At 37.0% G+C, this 21804-nt stretch overlaps 1 protein-coding gene across 1 annotated transcript in view; it reads left to right on the top strand.

Moving 5' to 3' along the window:
- The window catches only part of WASL (WASP like actin nucleation promoting factor), a 67046-nt gene that overhangs the window by 12203 nt on the left and 33039 nt on the right, over positions 1-21804 (top strand). Inside the window, exon 2 of the mRNA XM_079930943.1 lies at positions 19269-19403. Within this exon, the coding sequence (XP_079787069.1) occupies positions 19269-19403 (135 nt within the window). The remainder of the gene's footprint in view (positions 1-19268; positions 19404-21804) is intronic.

Here is a 21804-nt window from a genome sequence, read left to right as displayed (position 1 = left end):
CTGTAGTTGCTTTAGAGCTTACAGTATATAACTTATTACAGTCTACTTTCAAAGGCTATTATATCACTTCACATTTAGTATAAGAACTTTACAATAGCACAGTTCCATTTCTTCCCTTCAAGCCATTATCCTGTATTGTTGCCATACATTTTACCTTTAAATTCCTTGATACATTGTTATTTTGCCATAATGATTCAAGTATCTTTTAAGGAGATTTGATGGTAAGGAAAAAAAATTCTTATATTTATCCACTTGTTATCATTTCTGTTGCCTTTAATTCCTTTGTCTAGATCCAGACTTCTCTCTGCTATCAGTTTTCTTCAGAGTATTTTTTCCTCTCCCTCCCTCCCTTCCTTCCTTCCTTCCTTTTCTTTCTTTTCTTTCTCCCCCCCCCCCCCCCAAACATCTCTTGTAGTACAGGTCTGCTGCTGGTAAATTCTTTCAGCTTTGTATCTCTGAAAAAGTCTATATCTTGCCCTGAATCTTGAAAGATATTTTTTCTGGATATATATATAATTCTAGATTGATAGTTTTTTTGTTTTTCTTCTTTCTGTAAAGATGTTGCTCCAGTATCTTTTGGTTTGCAGTTACTGCTGACAGGAAATTTGCTGTTGTCCTTTTCTTTAATCTTCTGTATACAACATGTCTTTTTTCTCTGATTACTTCTAAGATTTTTCTCTTTATTACTGGTTTTAAGGACTCTGATTATGATGTGCTTTGCTCTAGTTTTCTTATTGTTTCTTATGTTGGGATTTCTTGAACTTCTTGGATATGTGAGTTTATAGTAAGTTTATATCAAGTTTGGAAAATTTTCAGTCTTTTTTCCCCCCAAATATCCACCCCCCCAGAAAAAAACCCTTGACTTCAAAAAAGCTAGACACATATAGACTGCTTGAATTTGTCCTAGACTTCACTACTGTACAGCTCTTTTTTTTTCTTTCCATCTTATTCTCTCGCTGTTTCTTTTAGATAGTAGCTAATGCTATGTCTTTAAAGTCACTAATCTTTTTTGTCTACAATGTCTAATCTGCCATTAATACCATTTAGATGTTAGTTTTTTCATCTCAGATGTTATAGTTTTCATCTCTGGGGTTTAATTTGGATTTAAAAAAGTATATTCTGTGTTTCTACTTAACATGTTCTATCTTTGCTCTAGCATGGTAAGAGCTTTTTCACATACTTGGTAGCTTTTTTATTGGATACCAGATATTGTGACACTTATCTTTGAATTTTTAATGGTAAGGTGTTATTTTTTATTTTCCATCAAAGTATTCTGCATTTGCTAGTTGCTGTATTTTAAGAGCAGCCTCCCCCCTCCTTCTGCAATAATAACTAATTAAATATATCTGAAGATACTAATTTTTTTTTAAGTTCTCATCATTGAAAAAAATTTTCAATTAATATTCATATAGTTGCTCTCTTCTTTGCTCCCGTTTCCTCAATTATCTGATTATTCTTGGCTGTGGTCCAAATTTATGTTTGAAAGTCTGATTTCTAATATAGATAGTTAGCTTGTATTTTTTTTTATTAATAGACTTTATTTTTTCTGCTGGTTTAGATTTACAGAAAAATCGTGTGGAAAGTGTAGAGGGTTTACGTTACCCTGTCTCCCTCTCCCCACCCCCACTTTCCCCTATTATGAATACCTTGCATTAGTATGATACATTTGTTAAAATTGATGAACCACAGGCTTCCCTGGTGGCGCAGTGGTTGAGAGTCCGCCTGCTGATGCAGGGGACATGGGTTCGTGCCCCGGTCTGGGAAGATCCCACATGCCGCGGAGCGGCTAGGCCCGTGAGCCATGGCCGCTGAGCCTGCGCGTCCGGAGCCTGTGCTCCGCAACGGGAGAGGCCACAACAGTGAGAGGCCCGCGTACCGCAAAAAAAAAAAAAAAAAATTGATGAACCAATATTGATACATTGTTACTAGCTAAAGTCCATAGTTTACACTAGGTTTTAGTCTGTACAGATATATAAGTTTTGGTTTTCACAAATGCATGTCATATACCCACCATTGCAGTATCACACAGAATAGTTTCACTGCCCTAAAACTACCCTCTCCTCCACCTATTTATCCCTCCTCTCTCCTGCTGAAACCCTAGGGTCCATTGATATTTTACCTTCTTTATAGTTTTGCCTTTTCCAGAATGTCATAGTTGGAACCATGCAGTAGGTGGTATTTACAGACTGGTTTCTTTCACTCAGCAATATGCATCTAAGATTCCTCCATGACTTTATGTGGCTTGATATCTTGTTACTTTTTATTGATGAAAAATATTTCATTTTAGTGTGGATATACCACAGTTTATTTATCCATTCACCTATTAAAAGAAATCGCAATTTCTTCAATGTTTGGCAGTTATAAATAAAGCTGCTATAAACATTCATTTGCTGGTTTGTGCATGGACGTAAGTTTACAGTTGATTTTGGTAAATATCTAGGAGCATGATTGCTGCCTCATATGGGAAACATGTGTTTAACTTTGTGAGAAACTGACAAACTGTCTTCCAAACTGGCTGTTGCATTTTGTATTCCTACCAGGGATAAATGAGAGTTCCTGTTGTTACACATTCTCATCAGCATTTGGTGTTAGCAGTATTTTGGATTTTAGTTATTCTAATAGGTTTATCGTCATAGCTCATCCTTTTAATTAGCAAGTCCTAATGCCATATGATGTTGAGTATCTTTTTGTATGCTTATTTGCCACCTGTGTATCTTCTTTGGTGAGGTGTCTGTTCAGTCTTTTTGCCCAAGTTTTAGTTGGATTGTTAATTTATTCTTATTGAGTTTTAAGAGTTCTTTGCCTATTTTGGATATACATCCTTTATCATATATGAATTTTGTATATATTTTTATTTAGTCTGTGGCTTTTCATTCATTTATCAGTTTCTTTTGCAGAGCAGAAGTTTTAATTTTTTTTTTTTTTTTTTTTTGCGGTACGCGGGCCTCTCACTGTTGTGGCCTCTCTCGGTGCGGAGCAACAGGCTCCGGACGCGCAGGCTCAGCGGCCATGGCTCACGGGCTCAGCCGCTCCGCGGCATGTGGGATCTTCCCGGACCGGGGCACGAACCCACGTCCCCTGCATCGGCAGGCGGACTCTCAACCACTGCGCCACCAGGGAAGCCCCAGAAGTTTTAATTTTAATGAAGCCCAATTTATCAGTTTTCTCTTTGACAGGTTGTGCTTTTGCTCTTGTTCCTAAAAAGTCATCATGAAACCCAAGGTCATGTACATTTTCTATGTTATCTTTTAGAAGTTATTTAGATTCACACTTGACAATTAAATCTGTGATCAACTTAGAACTAATTTTTGTGAAATGTGTAAGATCAGTATCTAGATTTTTTTTTTTTTTTTGGTAAGTGGATGTCCGTATTTCAGAAAGATTATCCTTTCTCCACGGAATTGTTTTTGCTCCTTTGTCAAAGATCAGTTGGATATGTTTGTATGGGTCTACTTCTGGGCCCTGATGTTATTAATTTGTGTCTTATCTCTTTTTTGTCTTTTGATTTCTTTCCTCCTGTTTTCAATTGCATTGATTTCTGCTATAAATTTTATTTTTCTTCTTTTCTTTTGTTTACTTTGGATTTAATTTGCTCTTCATTTTCTAGTTTCCCAAAGTAGATGCTTAGGTTATTGATTTTAGATCTTTTTTTCTTTTCTCATACATGCATTCAGTGCTATAAATTTCCCTCTAAGCATTGCTTTTGCTGCATCCCACAGAATTTGGTAAGCCATGTTTTAATTTTCATTTAGTTCAAAATGTTTTAAAGTTTCTTTTGAGACTTCATTGATCCATGTGTTATTTAGAAGTATATTTAATCCCCAAATGTTTTGAAAATTTCCAGCTGTCTTTCTTATATTGCTTCCTACATTGTTGTCTGAGAACAGACAACAATGTATGAATTCCTTGTTGTTGTGTTTTATGGCCCAGAATGTGGTCTGTCTTGGTGATTATTCCACGTAAGTTTGAGAAGAATGTGTGTTCTACTGTTGAAGTATTCTATAAATGTGAACCAGATCCAGATGGATGGGATTGAGTATTCTCTAAAAGATGAGCACTGTCTATTTTTTAGGTTCACTTGAAAACCACAACATTGTTTGTTTATTTAAGTGAATGTACTGGAAATTATTTCCTGCTTCTGTGCTCATCTTACTGGCCTTGACATGCTTTGAAAATTAGTGGGGAAAGTACATTCTTATTTTTAAAAATATGTTTTGACTTTGGTATGCTTTTTTTGTCCCCAAACCCTTGCTCACTCCCCTTTTCTGTGGGTGGAGGTTGTGGTGGAAGCAAATTCCTGTGTTTTGTGGCATTTAAAATATTAGGAATGTGGTTGCATTGACTGAAGTTTTTCACTATGTCATGTAGATGTTTTTTTCGGTCAGTGAAGTGCCAAGAAGAGAACTGTTGTCATCTAAAAATAATTTAAATAGCACAGATTAGCAATTTCTACCTTTTTGAAAAAGTATTTAAAATAATTTTGATAATGTAGCAATAATTAATATGATTCTAAGAAAGAATCCTTTCACTTTTCACCTTTCTCAGTTTATTTCATCCAGTGAATGAGTGCACACTGCATTTTAAGTACTGTGCTAAGGCTGAGGGACATACATGGCCCTTGTCTTTAGAGGATGAACAGTTTATTGGTGAAGCATACCTCACATAGGAATCTATAACAAGTCATTCAGTGATAAGTGCTTCATTGGATGTGTAAATGAAATGTTATGGCTTAAGGAAAAAGGAATATATTGGCTACCAGAGGATCCCATGGAATCCAAAACAGAATTGAACAATAAAGTTTCAGGAACAGCAGGAGGCTGGGAAGCTCTGAGAACAACAAGAGTCAGTGGAACTTCTCTCAACTCCATTCATCTCTTCCCTGAACTCCTCAGTCTTATGACTCAGTTTGGAATTCTAAATTCCTGGGAGAGAATCTAAACTGACTGAGCTGTAGCGCCTGTGCTTGTCCCTGGGAAGAGGCAGCAGTTCTCTAACAATTAGAAGTATTGGGGGTGGGGGACAGGCAGGACCTGCAAGGTAAGTTTATCATATATATAAAAGCTAGTGAAAATCCTACCAAGATACAGTACATGATTATTTATTTGGTCTCTCACTGACCTAAACCTTCTTTAGGTGCCATTATTAAAAATGTTTACTCTGTACTATACTGGCATACTTTTTTAGTCACAACTTTGATCCTAGATTTGCAGATAGTAAAGGTGTAAGAGTATCTTTCGTGTTTTTGGAAGCTTGGGGTTTTTCCTGGTTCTCTTTATTTTCATTGACCAACTTGCTGAAAACTGAGGAATGCTGGAACTCCAGTTACTAGTTTTTATAAGCTGGTAGTAGAGCTGTTCTTATTATATAAAATCCTCACATCTTCCCCACTCCCCTGCCCCTGCTACCCACAAGTTCTTGATCTATTAAATGGTAAAGTTCTTTAAAAAAAAAAAAACTAATATGATATACCTTTTAAATACAGTCAGTTTCCTACTCCTTTGTAGGGGTTGCAGTCTAACATCTAGATATGCATGGTCATTCGATTTCAGTAATAATAACCAGAGTTAGAAATGTTGGCTCATGCATTTAGAATAAAAATTGCCTTTTGAAACTAGCAACATTGAGCTTTCTGAGGAAGTATATAAAGCTTGTTTTGTTGAGTAAATTTATTTTTCAAATTACTGACTAGATCATTATTAATGTTTTACACTACAGTTTTAAGTCTCTGAAATTGTAATAAAGTGTAAATCTTTTTTTTTAAATAGGTGCATGGAAGCTTGTACATATCTTTTTTTAAAATATTATTTATTTATTTATTTTTGGCTGTGTTGGGTCTTCGTTTCTGCACAGGCTTTCTCTAGTTGTGGCGAGTGGGGGCTACTCTTCGTTGCGGTGTGTGGGCTTCTCATTGTGGTGGCTTCTCTTGTTGTGGAGTACAGGCTCTAGGCATGCAGGCTTCAGTAGTTGTGGCTCACGGGCTCTAGAGTGCAGGCTCAGTAGTTGTGGCTCATGGGCTTAGCTGCTCCATGGCATGTGGGATCTTCCCAGACCAGGGCTCGAACCCGTGTCCCCTGCATTGGCAGGCGGGTTCTTAACCACTGCACCACCAGGGAAGCCCTATAAAGTGTAAATCGTAAAAACAACTTCAGAACTGTTCTTGCCTATCTGCAATCCCCACCCCCCTTTTTGCCTATCTAATTCTTATGCATAATATATGGGAGAGTCTCAGATGTTGTACTTAAAGTCCTTAAGTTAGGTTGTACATTGAATTTAAACTGTTACTGACTCTTAGATTAACCTTCTCTTTGCATGTTCTTCCCCAGCTTGATTGTACATATGAAAGTCAAGCAAATTAAATGTGCTTATATATATAATATATAAGCACATTCCTGTGATTGTCTTTAAAAGCTTGGATAATTATGAATTGCTGCATATATAGTAACAAATATAGGCGATAGAGCCAACTGTATTTTAAACTTGCTTACTTGATTAGTCATGTTTAAGAGTTCAAAAGACTCAAAGGGAAAGTTTGTGAAAGAAATCATAGACTTTGACCTTCATTACAGACATAGGCTATCTCCCTGTACTAGCCAAAGTTTGCTTTTCTCTTACTTTATAGCTTTAGACACTGTAGTATGTTATTTTCATCAGTGTTCACTTCTAATTCTTTTTAAGGGGAAGGCTTTTAAAAGCTACTAGAAATGCTTCCTCAGTTATAATTTTCTAAATCAGAAAGATGATGTTTTTATTTTTCTCAGACTTATACCACGATATGACACGAATAGGTCTTTTGTTTTTCTTTTGTGTGTGTATTTTTCAAATCAATATTTAATTTTTTGAAAAGCTAAAATATTTACTTGGTTTAAAATTAAGTGTATGAAAAGTAAGTGAAAAGTTTCTCTTTCATCCTATCCTACATTTATTTGCCCAGTCCCTCCTTGCCCGACAAAACCCATACACACACAGAAAACCCCTAAACAGCTGGCAACTGTTACTAGCTTTCTGTGTCTTTTTCCAGATGGTTTTATGCATATTTAGGCAATGCAAATTATTTATTCTTGCTTCTGCTATTGCACACAAATGTTAGAGTACTATACCCTTCATTTTATATCTTGCTTTTTTCTCACATAACAATGTATCTTGAAGGTCTTTCTTTATCATGAGTTAAAGAGCCTCTTTATTTTTTTTTTAAGCAGCTGTATAATATCCCATTGTATAGCTGAATTGTGGCTTATTTAATAAATTGAGTGGGTATTTTTCTTGATGATCTAGAAAATTCCAGTTGCCTGAGTAATTTTGGATAATTTTAAGGTTCTGAAGGTTTGAATTAATAAATGTAAGATTTGAATTATTTTAATAGTTTTGATGGAAGTGTTTCTAAAATGAGTTATTCCTTTACCCTGGTTTAAATAGACCGAACTGAACTTATTTTAACGCCTATATGATAAGGTAGGTCATCTATGTGAACATTTTGGGTACCATATATTTTACTGTGTTGTATTTCCTTGCCCCAAAGTCTGTTGTTACTGTAGGATGCAAATTATCTAATCATCTTATGAATTTATTCATCTTGACCATGGTAATACTTTTTAGGGTTATTGCCAATCAGTTACAGCTCTTCTTTTATACTGTATGTTATATTATCTTTGATTATGTAATATTTCTCATCCCTCTTAATTACTAAAAACTTTTGTCTCAGTGTTTTATAAATTTATTACTGTTCCACATAGGCAAGATTGTTTGAGTAATGCTTGCCTATATTTTTTGAGTGCATGGGCTAGACTGCAGAGGATTTATGGCAACTCTGCTGTCAAGGAAACATTCCATTAGGCTTCCTTCTAGGAGAGTTGTTCTTAGTATCTGTGAGTGCTAATGGGGAAACCCCTGTACTAGCTACATCAGAGATTGTAATTTTTCCTGTTCCAGGCTTTTTTTTGTTTCCAAATGAACTTTAAGTTTCTCAGCATGTTTGCTTCTTGTTGGCTTTTAATTCTGTATTTCATTTTATTCTTTAGTATTTCCAGTCCACTAAAAAATACTTAACCCACTCATTTGTATAGTTTGAAAGGACCTAATTACCTAACCAGTCCATTGGCATTTTTGAAGAGTCTTCTTTGTTAAGGCCTAGTGAAAAGAGGCACTGCTTTCTCCCTCTAGTTTTTGATGGCTGAAGCTGACCAAAGTATTTTGTTAGGCAAGCTCATGTTGCGTATCCTCATAAGTAGTAGGCTATAATAGTAGGTTAAGTGTTAACACTTAAGGCATCCCATAGATGACCCCCGAACTGAGATTTGAAAGATGAATAGAGTTAGCCAGGTAAAAGGAGGGTGAGATGCAGGGTGTTTTGCCTTTGGGAGCATGGAATTGAAATGGAAGATCAGGATATGAGAAAGGATAATGAGTTAGACAAAGACAATCCCGTGTGTCTCCAATATGCAGTGTGATAGATGAGAATGAGGCTGTACATGCATTCCTTTTTGTGATTGGGAATAAATTATTTCCCCATCATTTAGCTAATATCCTGCATTGATGAGACCACATCTAAATATCATCTACTTCATTTTACCAGACTGATAAGGAATCCATAAATCAGGTCAGATGATGAATGATCAAAATAAATTTTAGCTGGAAAGGAGATGACCTGAGAAATAGGGTTGTGGGGACACATCTCTAGGGAAGTGAATGTTCTTGCCGCTACACAGGAGTCAGTACGCTGTAATTAGTGAGGACAGTACACACCTCCACTTTTATATTGCTGTAGCTACAGTACCTAGCGCTGTGCCTATCACATAGCAAACGCTCAACAGGTGTTTAAATGGATAATTAAAGATTAAAATACCTATGAGTGGTAATTGCTAGGAAAACAGGTTTAGGTTACGTATTAATAATTTTCTAACTGAGCTGCTCCATGATGAGATAGTTTTTTCCCTCAAGTTGTAAGCTCCTCATTACAGCAGGCGTTCAAGCAAATGCTATTTAGTCATCTATTAAGAATGTTATATGAAGGATTTGACTATAAAAGCATCCCCTCCCTCCTTCCCCCCCCAAAACACATAACTGGCCTTTCCAGCCTGTTTTATTTAGTGGGTTTTTTTTAAGTTGCTTAGCCTGTTTTCTTAGTGGGGAAAGGTCATTGTATGTTAAAAAATAACTATGTTAAATTTGGTTTGGCAAAAGGAATATATTAGCTTAGATAGTTCATTTTCTTTAGATTCAGAATTTTGTTGCTCTAATTGATGCATCATTTTCTCACTCCAGGTAAGGCTGATCCAGGTTTTGTGGTCTGAAACTTACTCAATTTGGAGAGGCTGTCTTTAAGAAAAAGAATCCAAAAACTAAATACAAAAATGAATGGTTATTTAGTATGAGCAAGGATCACAACAAATAAAAAATACCATAAACATTACAAAATTCAGAAAAGTAGCTCCTTAGTATTATAACTTATTTCTGCTACTACTGACTGATACACCTCCTTAATAGTTTTTATCTACGTTTTTGGCCACATATTTATCAGCGCCTCTTTACATGACAACAATCTTATATTTTCTATAGAGAGAATCTTTCCTCTTGTCCAAGGCTTGGCAAACTATGGCCTCTATACCAAATCCAGCCTGCTTGAGTTTGTAAATAAAATTTTATTGGAACACAAGCATCTCCAAATTATCTGTGGCTGGGTTTGCACACTACAGTGTAGAGTGGAAAGAGACCACCAAATGGCTCACAAAGCCTAAAATATTAACTGTCTGGCACTTTGCAGAAAAAGATTCCTGCTTAGTACATTTGATCAAAATTTATTGTTTCTTATTATTTATTGATAGTTGTAAAGCTGAAAGAAATTTTTTGAAAGCAGTTACAGGTAATGGCACATCTCTAATTTCCTTCACTTTGCTTAGAGGGTGCTTCTTGCCTTGGGAAAACTCCACCTCTTTGATCTCAGTTGGCTGGACCGCTGCCACCACCCCCAGAAATGTCCATGAAGTTTGGTCATAGTATTCCACCCCCAGCAGGGAGCTGGACAGCACTTATTCAGATCCTTCTGCTTAGAGTTAAAGGTTGGGTCTGCGTGGATCATGTGGTCCAAGAGGGACAGGTTATTTCTGGGGCTGGGCAAATGTTGGGATAAGGCATCATTGGTGGAAATACCAAGATTACCACCAGGGATAGCTGGAGAGGATCCCCTGGGAATGAGAGGGGTTGCTGCTACTTCATGTGTCCTCAAAGGAGAATAAGCCAAGCCTTATAAGGGACTTTTCCAAGTAAAGGAAACTTAACTTAACCTGACTTAAACTTAATTGACTTCATAGTAAATCTGCCTATAACTTAAACTTAACTGACTTCATGATAAATCTACCTGTGTCCTCAGAACATAGAATGTATATCTGTTTGAAGTTTTTCTTTTCACAAAGATCCTTTTCTCTCAGGCACTAGCAATCTTCTATTTCCCACCACCTTCACCACCGCCAGCCTCTCCCTTCCCTCCCCCAAAATAAGGTAAGAATCTTAAACCAAATGGGATCAGTAGAGAAATAAAATTATATTAAGGGTATATTTTTCTTAGAGAATCATTTAGATGGGATAGGGCAAAAATATGACAATATAGGAACTAGATGAATCAATGAGTATGGTGTACAGTGAATAGAAAATGAGCAGCTAATTGGAAAACGCATCCAGAGCTGACCAATATATGACCTTTGGCAAATAAAGTGACCTCATCTATAAAATGAGGGGATTGTTTGTCATCAGAGAGCTTGGGTCTCAGCTGGTAACGTTAAACTTTGGTTAGCTGAGGTGAGCATCCTAGGGAACCCTTCCCACCTTCATTCCCTGAAAACCCAATCCTAAACTTCAGGTTTTACCATAAGCCAACTGACCTTGCAAGAGAGAAGCAGACAAAGGGAAGAGGCAACAAGAGAAAAACCCCTTTTAAGTAGGTCCACTTAAGCTGCAGCGAAGGGAGAAGCAGAAGAGAGCAAGCCATACCTGTGTGCTCACACTTTTAACAGTGTCCTCACCTGCTTGCAAATGTGACCCAGTCTGTAATGAGATCAGTATCCCTCTCAGAGCCTTAATCTGTATATAATTATCCTTGAAGTAGAAAATTAAGAATACAGTAAGCCTTGCCATTTGTAGTTTTAGCATCTGTAAATACCAGCATTTGCAGGTAATGCTGAAGATCTGTGCCATATAATTTACAGTGTTCTAGATGTATGAATTTAAATCACAGGCACCGTGTGAGATGATGTGTGGCTGTGAGTTTACTGAGTGAGCTTCGTCTGTTGCACAGCGTATATCTTTTAGTAAGGCTTTCATTTATAAAGTGATTTTTTAAATGGTTTCAAAAAAGAGAGTGTACTGGTAATGAGAGTGAGCTCTAGAATTTTTATGATTTTACTTGTAATTTTAAACACAGGTCCAATGTAAATGGAATGGAGGCAGGAGCTACAGTTACCTATTATAGGTTACTGTGCTTTTTAGTATCTTAAAACAATCCCCAACATCTGTTATGTATTGCCACAAACAAAGCGTCTAAAATTTTTGTGACTTAAAGCAATATCAATTTATTTTGCACGATTCTGTGGACTGGCTGGGTGTTTAGTCTACTCCTGTCATCTGGGCTCACTCATGCAGTGGCGTTCACCTGGCAGGCCTGATGGGAACTGGGCTCAGCAAGTGCAGGTGACATGATTGGGCCCATGTTCTCCGTGTGGTCTTTTACCCCAGGGCAGCAGTTCTAAGAAGGCAAGGCACAATGTGCAAGTACTTTTCAAGCTCTACTTTGCTGAAATCTTACTGGTTAAAGCAAGTCATATAGACATACCCAGGGTCAGGCGGGGAGGAGAGTTTATAAAAGAACCTGGATTCTGAGAGGAATCAAGGGCCAATATGGGAACGATTAACCCGCTGTACCACATCTCCAAACTGTGTATCTCTGTTTATCTCTCTCAACTGGAGTTGAACTGTTTGATGTTGCTTTAATATTGGCTGTAACTTCATTCCATACCACTCTTTTCTTTCTTATCTCCCACCCCAAACAGCTTCTAAAACTCCCCTAGCACTTTCCCGTGGTAGGGTCTTTGTTGATGTGTCTACCTAGAATGCTGTTTCCTCTCCACTTCCCCCCAACTCTTTGCTCACCTGACTCATCCCTTTTCATCCTTCAGGTATAGTGTCACTTTAGGGAAGCCTTTCCATGCTCGGTAGACTGTACACACTCCTTGCATACTGGATTTTTCCTTTATAGCATTTGTAATAGTTATTAATGTCTGTCTGCCCATTAGAACTCATGTTTCACGAGGACCGTGTCTATCTAATTCACTTTTGTGTTTGACCCCACTTTTATTCCTCCCCACCCCCATTGATCAGTCCTGTGTTCATAGTAGGTGCTCAGTAAACATTTGATGAATGAATACATCCAGCACCAGTTTTCTTAAATAGCTAATAAGACCTAAAAGACTACTTGTGCTTGGTCCTAAGGCAGTAGCTGCTTTTATATGGCTCCATTTTTCCTCACTGTTGGGATCCTGCTTTTTACTTACTGCTTTTGTGCTCCTCCTCTTTCAGTCCTCCAGCTTTGCTTTTTTAAAATTACTACTCCTTGTGGAGCCTTTTGTCTTTGATGTATTCTTTTTCAATCTCTACCTTCTCTATTGTTTTTTTTTCTTTCTTTTTCTGGTTATTTCTCATTGTGGAAATTACCAGGTAATAAAAATCTCTTCTTTCCAAAGTGAATTATTTGTTTTCTTTTTCTGGATAATTTTTACTGGTACTTACCACTTATGAATCTTGGTTCTGTTTTTTAAATGGGTGGTTTCTGTATTGGGTTTTTAGGTTGCCATGTAACTTAGGTGGTGTTATAATTTAATTATTTAGGAAATTGCTCTTTGAGATCACTGTATAATTAAGTAATTATAAGAATTCAAATTTTTTACAGTTAAATTTTTTTTAATTGAGGAATAACCAAACTCCTTATCTTTCTTTACTTTTAAAATTTCTTTTATGTTTCATATTAAAATTTCATGTTCAGGATAATAATGGGACATTTCATGTGAATGTGTCATCAGAGTATCTAGGAACATATTTAAAGCTTAGTTTTTATGTATTAAGAAAACTTAGGATGGATTTTCCCAGATTCGTTTTTAGGAACTTGGGGCCACACACGCACGTAAAAAAAGGCTGAAATCTTTTTTTTTTTTTGCGGTATGCGGGCCTCTCACTGTTGTGGCCTCTCCCGTTGCGGAGCGCAGGCTCAGTGGCCATGGCTCACGGACCCAGCCGCTCCGCGGCATGTGGGATCTTCCCGGACTGGGGCACGAACCTGTGTCCCCTGCATCGGCAGGCGGACTCTCAACCACTGCGCCACCAGGAAAGCCCAAAAGCTGAAATCTTTTGACTATTAATCTAGGCCATTGTGATTGCAGAAAAGACTTTTATTTATTCAATCATATGATTTCCTTTTCCATACTCAGTTTATTTTTCATATTCATTGAAAATATATTAAAAAATTTTTCTTTAACACCATTGTATGTTTTTTGATTATTAAAACAGTAATCATTGTAGACAATTATTCAGTATTAAGTCATAGTACTTGTTGTAGACGGTTGTCAAGCAAGGATCTGTAACTCCTGGTGTTTTTCAGTCTTTTCCCTGTCATTAGCTGATTCTAAAATAAAAATCTATTTTCTTGACCTAAAATTCTTATTCTGACCTGTTATATAGTATGGTTGTTCTGATAATATGATTTGAGTCTTATTCAAGATGAAACTCCTTTTAACAAAGTTAGTATTAGTATAGAGGGACTTGGAAGAAGTGGCAGTTTTCTTAGTTTTGGGTCAGAGTGGCAGTGGCTAACATGTGTAGAGGTAGCATTGACTCTGAGAAGAGAACCACCTTCGCAAGCCTGTCATGACTGTGGAAGGGGGTTAAGAGTCTTGCATTGTTTTGAATCATTTGTGCTTTTAAAAATTTTCTATTTCAAAATAATTTCATAACTTACAGAAAAGTTGCAAATGCAGTACAAAGAATTCCTGTATATCCTTCGAATATATTTGTCAAACATTTATAACATTTTACCATGGGTTACCATTTTACCATTTATAACATTTTACTCTTTGTGTGTATATACGTGCATATTATTATTTTCTGAATCACTTGAGAATAAGTTGCTGATATGATGCCCCATATACTTCAGAGTGTGTATCCTAAAACAAAGGTCAATCTCTTTTTCATTATCATAGTATCATTATCAAAATCATAGTATGCAGTTTTTAATTTAATTTAACACGTGTCTGCTTACTTGGGGCAAAGTATAGGTGACGTAGAAATATAGGCTTACAAAACTATTTTAGGTGCTTAAGGGAGTTACAGTCTACTTAACGGATAGTAAATCAATATAGAAAATTCTATTTTAGAATAAGATCTGTCACATGACAAGATTTTATACAAGATACACAAAAAGGTACTCTAGAAACACGAAGAAAAAGCAGTCGTTTCAACCTAGAGAATCAGCCAAATACTTCTTGACTGGTGCAGTCAGCCCCAGAGAGGTGGACATGCCATGCTGAAGGAGAGTGGGAGGGATTCACATCCCAGAATTCATCCTCCATTTTATTTCTGCCCTTGACAGTGAAAGTTCTGAGGACGGATGTGCTATTTATTGCAGTAACTCACTACTGAAATATCAGGAATGTGTGAGATAGGGCAGGTTCTGTTTCTACAAAAATTGATAGAGTACTTTTTTCCCCTTTTAATTAACAAATTTTAACCCTAACATTATTGAGCTAATAAGAAATAGGTTTCCTTTCCTAAGCACTTGTCCTTAGGTTGTTTTTCAAGACTACCTTCTTGATTATGAAAGACAAAAAGTAATAGAGTTGATTAGCTATAATTACTTTAAAGGAATGGAAGGAATGTTTTTAAAAACTTAATTAAGCGACTGTCAATCTAGAGTTCTAGGGATAGTCACTGTTGTTATTATTTCTGGCATTTGTATATTAAATGTTATGCTATTCTTGCATTTACTATAATTATTCTGAATTAGTCAGAAAAGGCTTTTATAAGGTATTATAGTATATAATTTTCAGACTTTTGACAGGTTAAGATAAGAAGGAATGAAATAGGCACACTTAGACTGACAATAACATTGTAGCAAAATTTTGAAAATCCCATTACTGAAAATTGCTGGTTAGTTGAGTTCTTTAGTATTAAAAGTTTATGAATTGGGGCTTCCCTGGTGGCGCAGTGGTTGGGAGTCCGCCTGCCGATGCAGGGGACGCGGGCTCGTGCCCCGGTCCGGGAGGATCCCACGTGCCGCGGAGCGGCTGGGCCCGTGAGCCATGGTTGCTGAGCCTGCGCGTCCGGAGCCTGTGCTCCGCGACGGGAGAGGCCACAGCAGTGAGAGGCCCGCGTACCGCAAAAAAAAAAAAAAAAAAGTTTATGAATTGTTTATAATGCCAAACATGTTTGTGTGGAAAATTATAACATTGTTTCCAGGGTCTTTATTTCTTAAAAGCAGATGTTTTAGATTTTGTTTTAAATTTATGTAAATGTTTAAATGGGATTTGGGGGGTTTTGTTGTTGTTGTTATTAAGTTCACATATACATCCAGACAGTGTTTTACATTTGGTTTTATATTTGGTTCTTTTGACAAGGGGATTTCCATAATGGAATTTCATACTCTATTTAATAGCATATTTTTTTCTTTTGCAAGCTGTAACTTCTTATTTTCTAGTTAAAACGTAAAGTAAGGTTCTTAGAACTTTATCTTGGTATCTAGTTTACTAATTGCTTTTCTGTTTAGAAATGACTGCAGTTTGACAGCACCATACTAAAAAGGGCTGTAATTTATATGAATTTTCCTTGGAAAACAAATTTTCTCATCTGATTTTTAAATTTTTCAGCTTGGTCTTTAACATCTTTGTATAATGTATGCAAAATCCATTTTTCTGATGGTTTCAGTGCTAGGGGTTTAGGGTCAGGGGGCCTGTGGAGGTATCATGCTGAGACTGTGCACTTGCAGCACACTGGTATGTTCTGAGCAGGCCAAAGGCACACCCACATTCTTCAATCTACTTTTTAAAAACCCAATGTCCTAGTTTCTAAGCTATCTTCATAATTTTTAAAATGGCTCTTGTGGAACTTTTCCTGCTGCTTTGTGTCCTGTTCATGACCGTCTATGAAATTCAAAGATGAGTTTGGTCTGCAAAAGTTAAAAACAGCATCGATCACTGTTATCTGGGAAAGAAAGTTCTTCTGAAATTCTGATCTCCAGCAGTACACTGATCTTACATTTCTGACTTTATTATTATTAGAAAAGACTCCTGTGTAGAATAGGTCTTTGGAATTCTCTTGTCAAAGGAGGGCATTCCCTAGGCATAGTTAAGTAACCCAAAACAGTGTCATCTCCAAATCTTAATGTAGTCTGTTTTTTATTACAGTGCCCAGTATTCATTGAACTGATGTACCAAGTTACTTAATTGTCTCCTATTTCTGGTTATTTAAAAAACCATAATTAATATATATTCATATAACTATTTTGGTTTTTATATTTATATTAAAAATACAATTTTTGGTTTTATTTTAAATTATTTCCTTAATTTCTAATTTAGGAGTGAGATTGCTGGATCAGAAGAAATTATCATTTTTAGAAGATTTGTAAGTGCTGTACCAGTAATGGGTGTATTAATAACTCTTACAGAAACTGGGATTGAATAGTTAACATTCTAGATTATAATATACAGGAAACTTAAATTAGAGTTAAATGAAAGTTTCCACTGGTTCATGATATAGTCATGAGGGAGGTGGCAGCGTGGTGTACTGGAAAACCCTAATGCACGTTCTAAGGTGTCCATTGTATGTAATGAATTAGCTTCTTTACTGTGCATCTAAAAGAGTGCTAGTTAGGTATACCCTTGGGATAATTGGGACAGTCGTCACTCAAATCACTTTCCATATCTTCAGTATAGCTTTCAAGCTGTATGGCCAGGTGCAGTTCACTTTAAATCTTTTTTTCCCCTCAGTTTTATCATCTTTAAAAAAGATGTTTGGGCTTCCCTGGTAGCGTAGTGGTTAAGAGAATCTACCTGCCAATGCAGGGGACACAGGTTCGAGCCCTGGTCTGGAAAGATCCCACATGCCGTGGAGCAGCTAAGCCCATGTGCCACAACTACTGAGCCTGCGCTCTAGAGCCCACGAGCCACAACTACTGAAGCCCACGCGCCCAGAGCCCGTGCTCTGCAACAAGCGAAGCCACCGCAATGAGAAGCCAGCACACCACAGCGAAGAGTAGCCCCCGCTCACTGCAACTAGAGAAAGCCTGCGTGCAGCAACGAAGACGCAACACAGCCAAAAATTAATTAATCAATTAATTATTTTTTAAAAAGGAGATGTTAGAATTTATCTTCATATGATAATATGTTCAAAGTTTCCAGCACTGTAATTAGTAAACATAAATCTTGCTTTCAGGTTTGACTTAGTATCTTTACTTAAGGGGTTAACTGCTTTATGGATGTCAGACTTTATTGATACTACTACTTTGTTGATCAAATGTTCATTTTATTGGAAAACAGTATATAGTACAGGGAGTAAGAATACAGGATCTAAAGTCACAAATTGCCTGGATTAGAATTTCAGCTCAGCTGTGTGATATTGGGCAAATTATTTATCCTCTTTAATCTTGGGTTTCTCAAGCATAAAGTGAGGTTATAATAGTAATAACAATTGAGTTATGTTGGGTTGGCCAAAAGGTTCATTTGGTTTTTTCCATAAGATGGCTCTAGTAGCACTTAATTGTCTTTAACTTCATTGCAAACAATTTTGTTAGATTGTATGTGACAGCTGTCATATCAGTGTGCATTTAAAAAAAGACTTATCAAAATTGGTGAATTTTTGTGTAGCCATTTTAATATTGAAGATGGAAGAAAAAAAGCAACATTTTCAGCATATCATGCTTTATTATTTCAAGAAAGGTAAAAACACAACCGAAACGCAAAAAAAATTTGTGCAGCATATGGAGAAGGTGCTGTGACTGATCAAACGTGTCGAAAGTGGTTTGCGAAGTTTCGTGCTGGAGATTTCACACAGGATGATGCTCCATGGTCAGGTAGACGAGTTGAAGTTGATAGTGATCAAATCGAGACATTAACTGAGAATAATCAGTGTTATACCATGCGGGAGATAGACGACATACTCAAAATATCCAAATCAAGCGCTGAAAATCATTTGCACCAGCTTGGTTTATGTTCATCGCTTTAATGTTTGGGTTCCACGTAAGTTAAGCGGAAAAAAACCTTGACCATATTTCCACATGCACTTCTCTATTTAAACGTAATGAAAACATTCCATTTTTAAAACAAATTGTGACGAGCAATGAAAAGTGGATACTGTACAATAATGTGGAGCAGAAGAGATCGTGGGGCAAGCGAAGTAAACCACCACCAACCACACCAAAGGCCAGTCTTCATCCGAAGAAGGTGATGTTGTGTATATGGTGGGATTGGAAGGGAGTTCTCTATTATGAGCTCCTTCCGGAAAACCAAATGATTAATTCCAATAAGTACTGCTCTCAATTAGACCAACTGAAAGCAGCACTAGACGAAAAGCATCCAGAATTAGTCAACAGAAAATACATAATCTTTCATCAGCATAACACAAGACCTCATGTTTCTTTGATGACCAGGCAAAAACTGTTACAGCTTGGCTGGGAAGTTCTGATTCATCCACCGTATTCACCAGACACTGCATATTCAGATTTCCATTTATTTTGGTCTTTACAAAATTCTTTTAATGGAAAAAATTTCACTTCCCTGGAAGACTGTAAAAGGCACCTGGAACAGTTCTCTGCTCAAAAAGGTGATAAGTTTTGGGAAGATGGAATAAAAAGATGAATATATTGTTCAATAAAGATCTTGGTGAAAATGAAAAATGTGTCTTTTATTTTTACTTAAAAACCGAAGGCACTTTTTTGCCAACCCAATATTTTAAACTGCTTATTAGCACATTCCTTACACATTTTAAGCCTAAATGAATGTTAGCTTTCAATAATTATTTTTAGTATAGTTATTATATTAGTTATTACTACATAAGAAATTACTTCAAAAAGTAGTTTAAAATAACAATAAATGTTTATTTCTTCAGGTCCAGAATTTAGGAGCAGGTTGGCAGGGGGTCCTGGTTCAGGGTCTCTCACGAGATTGCAGTCAAGGTGTTAGCAGAAGCTATGGTTATCCTAGTGTTATTTTGAACCTAATGGCTATAAATTTTATATTTTGCAGACTATGTCTTCAGCAGTGGTACAGTTATATGCAGCAGATCGGAACTGTATGTGGTCAAAGAAGTGCAGTGGTGTTGCTTGTCTTGTTAAGGACAATCCACAGAGATCTTATTTTTTAAGAATATTTGATATCAAGGTGAGTTTTATTTTGCTTCCACTTAAACTGTAGGGTTTTCTACCTCAATTGTAATTTATCATAGTATAGATTTGTTTATCCTGTATGTAATATTTATATTCTACTTCAGTTAACACTAGAAGAGTGAAGCTTGGTTTTAGATACTGAACCATGGGCACTGTGACCAAATTGGGAATACATTCTAAACCAGGACATGAATAGTTCCCCATTTTATCTGTCTGCACACTAAAGGTTTTGTTGGTTTGTCTGTTTTTATTCCTTTGGGTCTTGAGCTTTTCCCACATTCTCTCTTTTTCTAATGATACTCTTTTTATCCCATCCTGTCCATTACAGACTAGTGTATATAGTTCTTTCAGAGAGCTACAAAAGTATATTTAGCCTGGTGTGTACTTACTTACTTCGGCCTGGGTTTAAAGCATTATACAATATCTATAATAAAGTATTTGCTACCCATTTTATGTTGTTTGTCAACATAGGTATGTTCCGATTTTCACAGCTTTGTATCCCTCACTCTTAAACATAAATCCACCTTGTCTTAGATTGGATGCCCTTTGTCAGGAATTCATCTCTGATAGTCACTAAAAATAATTTTTTGGCTGAGATGAAGTCTCCATTTATCTTTTAAAATCTTTTCCGTGGGTAAGCCTCCTTGCTTAATATTCATATGTGGCTATAAGTGTAATGGGATTGTAGTTACAGAAAAATAAAACTGAGTTTGAACTCCTGGACGATACTTACGGTTAGACAGATTGTATTCAAACTGGTTTACTTCCCTGGGCTCCGGCTTACTTATTTGTAAAATGGGATAACCATCTGGATCTGTTGCAGAGTATTCCCCTGAGATTAAATGATATTTAAGTTACTGCACTTTGTACATTAGAAATTTGTAACATCCCCTTCTCCATACCCCAAGACAGCTGAGAGATGTGGCATACTCCTGTTACTAACAGTAGCTTACTTACTATGGCAGTGATTCTGGGGGATGGGGAACACATGCATAGTTTGAAAGACACTCCTAAGTCCTTTGATATATTTATTTCTCACCACCAAGGAGAAGCACTGTTTAGAAATCAAACGTACATATAACTCCACTGAGAAGAAAGGGATTCTATTACAATGGTCATAATGTGTGTACAACATTTTAAAATATTTTAAAATTGTGGTCTATGTAGAACCTTGCATTTCAGAATAGGGCAATGGGGGCTTCCCTGGTGGCACAGTGGTTGAGAGTCCGCCTGCCGATGCAGGGGACGCGGGTTCGTGCCCCAGTCCGCGAAGATCCCACATGCCGCGGAGCGGCTGGGCCCGTGAGCCATGGCTGCTGAGCCTGCGCGTCCGGAGCCTGTGCTCCGCAGCGGGAGAGGCCGCAACAGTGAGAGGCCCGCGTACCGCAAAAAAAATAACAACAACAACAACAAAACCAGAATAGGGCAATGATTATATTTGTCTAACCATTCATCTCCAATTATAGATAGCCATTGCTAAATACTTGGAATTAGCCACCTTTGGTATTAAGGTTAATTATATTTCTTGTACTACAGCTATCAATATGACAATCACCATGGATCTCTTAACCATAGTTTAACCTCGGTGCACTTTAATCCTCAGTCTCCTTCTGCACGTGATTGATACTGTTTATACCAATGTTTAATTAGACCACTCTGCAAAACTTAGGAATTCAAAGATTGTTAATGAGCAGTACAGAGAAGACTTATTTGACCCTCCCAGCATCTACAGAATTGAGGAAAAGAATGAAATCCTTCTGTAATATTTGATAGCATACAGTCTAGGTACTGCTGATGGAACTATGCATTGATAATCAGTGCATATATAAAAGTATCCTACCCCTTCTATCTGACGTTGATGATCTAGTAAGTGTTTGGTTATGTATTTGACCAAGTAACTATATTTGGAAATGCTTGGCTAATGAGATTATATCTTAGCATACTGAATTCAACTCACTTGGTATGTAGTTTTTATGAAAGAAACATTATCCAGTATTTACTGTTACTACTTACTAAATTATGTGATATGTTACTTATGTATTATATATATATGTGGTCTGTGTGTATGTAAAAGCTAGTATTAATATAAAGTTTCTTTAATATGAGTCATCTGCTTTTTTTTTTTTTTTAATTGGCTGCATTGGGTCTTCGTCGCTGCACGCGGGCTTTCTCTAGTTGCAGCGAGTGGGGGCTACTCTTCGTTGTGGCGTGTGGGCTTCTCATTGCCCTAGCTTCTCTTGTTGCGGAGCACCGGCTCTAGGCATGCGGGCTTCAGTAGTTGCAGCATGCAGGTTCAGTAGTTGCAGCACGCGGGCGTTAGAGCTCATGGCCTTCAGTAGTTGTGGTGCGTGGGCTCAGTAGTTGTCGCTCGCGGGCTCTAGAGCGCAGGCTCAGTA

The sequence above is a fragment of the Stenella coeruleoalba genome (genome assembly GCF_951394435.1).
Source record: "Stenella coeruleoalba genome assembly, chromosome: 9".
NCBI classification, from domain to species: domain Eukaryota; kingdom Metazoa; phylum Chordata; class Mammalia; order Artiodactyla; family Delphinidae; genus Stenella; species Stenella coeruleoalba.
The sequence above is the reverse complement of the archived record's forward strand: the minus strand, read 5'-3'. Positions and strand labels throughout refer to the sequence as shown.